This window comes from Eumetopias jubatus, unplaced genomic scaffold (assembly GCF_037043125.1).
Source record: "Eumetopias jubatus isolate StellerSeaLion01/CBP00866 unplaced genomic scaffold, mEumJub1_p1.0 scaffold_17, whole genome shotgun sequence".
NCBI classification, from domain to species: Eukaryota; Metazoa; Chordata; class Mammalia; order Carnivora; family Otariidae; genus Eumetopias; species Eumetopias jubatus.
The window spans coordinates 70,762,885-70,768,789 of record NW_028274823.1 but is presented as its reverse complement, the minus strand read 5'-3'; the positions used below and the strand labels follow the sequence as shown (position 1 = coordinate 70,768,789).

At 45.9% G+C, this 5,905-nt stretch overlaps 1 protein-coding gene across 4 annotated transcripts in view; it reads left to right on the top strand.

Annotated features, from left to right (window-relative positions):
* Positions 1–79: 79 nt before the first annotated feature.
* TAF5L (TATA-box binding protein associated factor 5 like) overlaps positions 80–5,905 on the top strand; it is a 30,817-nt gene continuing 24,991 nt past the window's right edge. Inside the window, exon 1 of one of the 4 annotated variants that reach the window (XM_028104600.2) lies at positions 80–309. Coding sequence is in view for 1 of the 4 variants with exons in the window: in XM_028104599.2 (XP_027960400.1) it covers positions 974–1,108 (135 nt within the window). In the remaining 3 variants the exon portion in view is untranslated. The other 3 variants (XM_028104603.2, XM_028104602.2, XM_028104599.2) reach the window with 3 other exon arrangements.

Genomic DNA, 5,905 nt, shown 5'->3' with positions numbered 1-5,905 from the left:
GGCGGCGCGGCGGGGCGGGGCGGCGCGCACGCCAGGCATCGCCAGCAGAGCGCCGAGGCGCCTCGCCCATTGGTGGAGACGGTTGCGCGTTGGAGGCCCGAGCGGCCCAGCCCGCGGCCCGCTCCGTGTCAGTCAGTCATGGAGCGGCCGCCCAGAGCCGCCGCTGCGGGGGCGGCAGGGCGCGGGGTGCGGGGGCCCGGCTGAGCCGGCCGTCGGAGCGAGACCCTGCGGCAGAGACGACGGAGGCGGAAGCAACCCGATCCCGGAGGCGGCGGCGGCGGGAGGAGCCGGAGCCGCCTGGGATGTTCAGTGAGTGCGGGGCGCGCGGGTGGGGAGGGTCGGGGGAGGGGGTCGCGAGCCGAGCGCGCGCGGGCGGGCGGGGGCCGGGAGGGAGGGAGCGCGGGCGGCGGCGCGCGGCAAGGCCTAGGCGGGGCGCGCGCCCGCAGCTCCCGCCGGCGGGGCGGTGGGGGCGGGGCGGGCGGGCGGGGCCGGCTGTGCGCGGGCGCGGCGGCCGCGCCTCCGCCCTCGGCCTCCGAGTCCCAGGCGGCCGCGGGCGGCGTGGCCTGCAGTCGGCAGCTACACCTGGAAGGCTCCGCGTTCCTGCTTGGGGTGGGTCCTGCCGGGGTGGCTGCCGGGCACCCGCCGGGAAGGGGTCCTGAGCGCTGGGCAGCCGGGCAGGAGCACAGGTCCGAATCTCCTTTTCATTTAAGGAAAAAGGAAATGCCTTTTGGCCGAACTCAAGATTAAACTTCGCACATGGTGATTGCGGGTGGCTGGGTGTGAGATCGACCTCTGCATGTGACAGGGGAGATCTCGAGTTAGACTAGTTGTTGCTAGAGGATACCGACCTGCAAGGTTGCCTTTGGGGTTGTTTAACTCATGACAGCAAGAGATTTGTGCGCTTAGGCGGTACTCGCGAAGCTCCAGGGCTTTTGAAAATGTATTAGCTGAGGCGTTGGTCCGAAGTCAGTTGATGGTTAGAAATAGTGGTGTCATTTTAGACTTAGCGGAAGTGGAGCACTTGAAAGCTTCATGCAGTTCTCCCATCAGTTGTGAAAGTGTCGTTATACTGCGGATCTCGCAGCTTGAATGGTTCTGGGATCAGAAGGTAAGTCTGCCAATCCCATGCGGTGTTCGTCTTAAATTACCTAAACTCTGACCTTGCAGATTAAAATCTTGGAATGGTGACTCCCGCGAACAAGCAGTTGGGTGCTGTGTCGGGAGGAGCAGTGAGGGCGGAGTTTGACTTCTCTTAGGTGATACAAGTGTGTGACATACCTGAGTTGTGGGGTGGGAGGAGGACAAGGCGGCCGTTCCCCAGCCCTGCTCACAGCCCTGCTTGAAAGTGAGAGTAGGAAAGGGGAGTTTGTGTCACATCTTTAAACTCCGAGAAACTTCATGTAATGCTTGGGGCTTGGTGACTATGTAGAGCGAAGGTTGAAACCATGTAACTATCAGTGTAACTATCTGTGAGCCTTAGTTTCCTCTTCTGTAAAACGAGGTGATGACTGAAAGTTTAAAAGTGGATCTTTTAAAGGGTACCACAAAAAGGAATAATGAATGTGAAAATGCCTGACATATAGAAAACACTCTAAATATTAGCTGTTGTAGTTTCCTTTTTGAGAAAATACCTTTTAGGTTCCTTATAGGCCTAAATATTTTGTGTTAAATGGGAAGCTTATGCTAACATTGATTTGCTTTAGGAATTACAAATTCGTCTTGCCTTGAAAATCAGTGTTAAACTAGGAAACCAAAGGGTGGGCTTGCCTTGAGCTTTTTTTCTTTGTCCTCAAACAATAAATCAGGTTATTGTGTCTTGGAATAGTTTTGTTGCTTCTGCCTATAAATGTGAAGTTTATGTGTGCTTCTGTCACTGTGAAGCTAGGTAAAGGCCTCACTTCTCAGCAACTAGTTTAGGGGTTTTGTTTTTGCAAACAGATGTCCTTCATAACACCTGTGAAGGACATCTTTGGAGAAAGGGACAGGGGTTTGGTTTTGATGATTGATTTTCGCTGGAAGGGAGCCCTAGGAATCTTCTGTTAAACCAACATTACTCAGTTTCCAGCCTCCCTTCATCTGCTTAGGTAGTAATTGTTCTACCTGTAATTGTTCTGATCATTCTCTCAACAAGCAACTGGTAAGCCTTCACTATTGTCAAGAAGCCTCTGATTTAATGTAGAACCCTTTGGGCAGTAGGACATTGTAAAGGGTAAGAGTTCAGACCCTGAAGCTCTGCCGATGACCTGACTTTCCATCCTAGCACTATAGAACCTTGGGACTGTGTCTGACTTCTGTGGGCCTCAGCTTTCTTAGCCCAAGAGTGTTACCTAGCTTAGAAAGCTTTTGAGGTATACAGGAGATAACCTATGTGCAGCACTTAAAATAGTGTCTTACCAGTGGCATACACTGAATAAGTATTAGGTATTAGTAGTGGTAGTATAGAAAACAAATATTATGGTAAGCAGTGAGACGGAAGTTGTTCCTGGATTCAGTGGTGGAGGAAGCTGAGTTGAGCTGTGAAAAAAAGAGTAGGATTTAACCAAGTTGGAGTGCCAGTGCAGGGGGTGCCTCCAGTTAATGGAGGGGTCTTGGCCAAAGCCCCTGAGATGAGAAAGTGGGGTGGTACCTACCAGTTAACAAAGGTGGATCAGAGTAACCTCAAAATGACACAAGGAAGATTGAATTTTTTACCCTCCAACCGATGGAGGCAGTAGCAAGTTTTTAAGCTGAGCAGATGCCATCAGATTAGTTTTTTGGAAAGATTGTGCCGATTGTACCTGCAGTAGTATGGGATTGGATTAAAAGTAGGGAAGGCCCATCCATCCACTTGTGCTGGCAGCTTTGTATCTGCCTGTGACTCGAAAAGGAAAATGACTGCTTAGCAGGGACAGGCATTTCATTCCAAATCTGGAAGCTTAGAGAGCATTTACAAAAGACAGGAAGAAATCCTTAGATATCCCAGGCAGCTTTCCCTCTTAAAAGTTGACTTCAAGGATATACTGTGTACACCTGATTATAAGGCAAAGTTCCCCCCAAACGTATTCCTCTGTAAAGAGAGTGTCACCACGTGTTCAAGTCTCTCCTATTACAGGGCTCTCTCAGTCACTCTGGTTTTTTTTTTTTTTTCCTAAGATTTTATTTATTTATTTGTCAGAGAGAGAGACAGAGGCAGGCAGAGAGAGAAGCAGGCTCCCTGCCAAGCAAGGAGCCCGATGCAGGACTCAATCCCAGGACCCTGGGAGCACGACCTGAGCAGAAAGCAGATGCTTAATGGACTGCGCCGCCCAGGCGTCCCTCAGTCACTCTATTTTGAACAACAGGATGCTGTTTGGGAAATACATATTGGGCTAAAATAACTTCAGTTGATGCTGGTTTGATGTATTTATTCAGTCAATCAGTATAGTCAATGATGACTGAAAAAATGTTCTGCCCTCCTGAATAGGTGTTGATGGCTTTGGTTGGTTGAGATTTCCGATGAGAGCATCATGTGTGGATTCAAGAAGTACTCTGTCATAGCTGATTTGGTCATTGTGAGGGTGATGTGCTCTGGAAAATGGAATTTGATAATTCTGAGTGGCTTAAGTGACCGCAGAGACACTGATAAGTGGAAGATGAAAGTGAATAGAGTAAAATTGTTTTGTGAATTAATATATTGCACTATATAATGTATTTTTAAATATATGTGAGTTAATAAAGATTATAAGCAGACATTTGACTGTTTCCTCTGTAGTCCTCAAAGGTTTTTTTTTTTATTTAAATTCACCCCCAAAATTTCTTCTTAATTTTATCATTGCAAGGGTATCATTGTCTTAGGTTTGAACTTAACCTTTTATTTGGATGTTTCACAGAAATTGACTGCTGATCTTTTTCTCTCCTGGAACAAATTCCCTTTTCTCATTTTTTAACTTTTAGAAGGTTTAAGGAACATTGCGTACTGGTGAAGTTTAGAAAACACTGTGGAGAACTTCCATTCATAATTCTTTGTTCAGCAGTCAAATCAGATACTCTTCCAGTAAAATGTATTGAAATGTATCTTAGTCACCTTACAGTGACTGGTTGTCATAAAGGGTAGTTCTGTTTTACTAGCAAAATACAGCTGACCCTTGAACAGCACAGGTATAACTGTGGATCCACTTACACACAGATTTTTTTTTCCATAAAGACAGAATGGTACTGTAAATATTCTCCTTGATGATTTCCTTAACATTTCCTTTTCTCTAGCTTTATTGTAAGAATACAGTATATAACTCTTACATGAAACATGTTAGCCCACTGTTTATATTAAGGCTTTCAGTCAACAGTAGGCTATTAGTAATGAAGTTCTTGGGGAGTCAAAAGTTATATGCAAATTTTTGATGGGGGCGCAGGGAGGGTCACTTATGTTGTTCAGGGGTCAATGGTACTCACTTTTGGATATTTGGTTATTTAGTAATGAGACATGTTTTGCGAAACTTTGTCAATCAGCATCTTTAGGCTAAGATGCTAGTACATTAGTTTCACAAAGTAATACCACACTCTTAACCCATTGGCGCATGTGTTTACTTAAATTTAATTAAAATAAAAATTCAGCACTGGCCACAGTTTAATTGCTCAATAGCTCTGTGTGGCTGGTGGCTACCATATTGAACAGTGCAGACTTAGAACATTTTTATTATTGAGAAAAGTCCTATAGAACAGTACTGCTCTAAAATGAAAAATTAGGGGAGCCTGGGTGGCTCAGTCATTAAGCGTCTGCCTTTGGCTCAGGTCATGGTCCCAGGGTCCTGGGATCAGCCCTGCATCAGGCTCACTGCTCAGTGGGAAGCCTGCTTCTCCCTCTCCTACTCCCCCTGCTTGTGTTCCCTCTCTCGCTGTGTCTCTCTCTGTCAAATCAATAAATAAAATCTTTAAAATAAAATGAAAAATTAATATTCTATTTTGAGACACATACATAAATGTTTTAATGTCATTAAACTATTTCTAAAACCTGGCTGCGTTTGATTCAGTTTCATGGAGAAAAATTAACATAGGAAAACATATTTCTCCTAATTCTCTGAGAACAAAACATCTGTTTTTTCCATCTACAATGGTGTTTGCAAATAGAGCATTTAGGAAAGTTTTCTTTCTGAAGTCATAGTAAATAATGTAGATATCCATTCTTGTGCCGTACTCTTCTGTGTAATGAGGTTTTGTGTAGGAATATTTTTTTTTCTGTGCTGTAAAACAGTGTTAAAACAGGAATCAAATATTTGTGGCCCATAAAAATTCAGGAGGATCATGAACCTAGAGTAAACTGTCAAGAATTCCAAACAGAAGCTAGACAACCCTCACTTTATCTTTTTTTAAGATTTTATTTATTTATTTGACAGAGCACGCACAGGTAGGGAGAGTGGGAAAGGGAGAAGCAGGCTTGCCACTGAGCAGGGAGTGCAATGCGATGCGGGGCTCCATCCCAGGACCCTGAGATCACGCCCTGAGCCGGAGGCAGACGCTTAACTGACTGAGCCACCCAGGCGCCCCAACCCTCACTTTATTTTTAATGTGAGTTTCAAAGATAAGAATAACTCTGTTCTCCAGGAATTCTCTGTCTGTCTGGGCAAACTAAGGAGCAGTGATGGCAGGATTGGACAACCTGCATTGGGGCAGGGTTGGGGAGAAATTTTAAGCTTGGGAGTAGCATAATCAGATTTGTCTTCTACTCTGGCTGCATTCTAGAGGGTGGTTTGAGGTAGGGCTAGAGGTGGGAGGATATTGGAATATTCCAGTTGAGAAGTGATTTGTGCTGTCCCATAGCAGCAGTGAAGATGGGGTAGCAGCAATGGCTGCAAAAGAGAATTCTGTGTGGAATAGAAGGAGTTCGTGGCCTCGTAGAAATGAGAGGGAGAGAAGAAAAATCTTAAGATGATGACTGGGGTTTTTGCTTTAG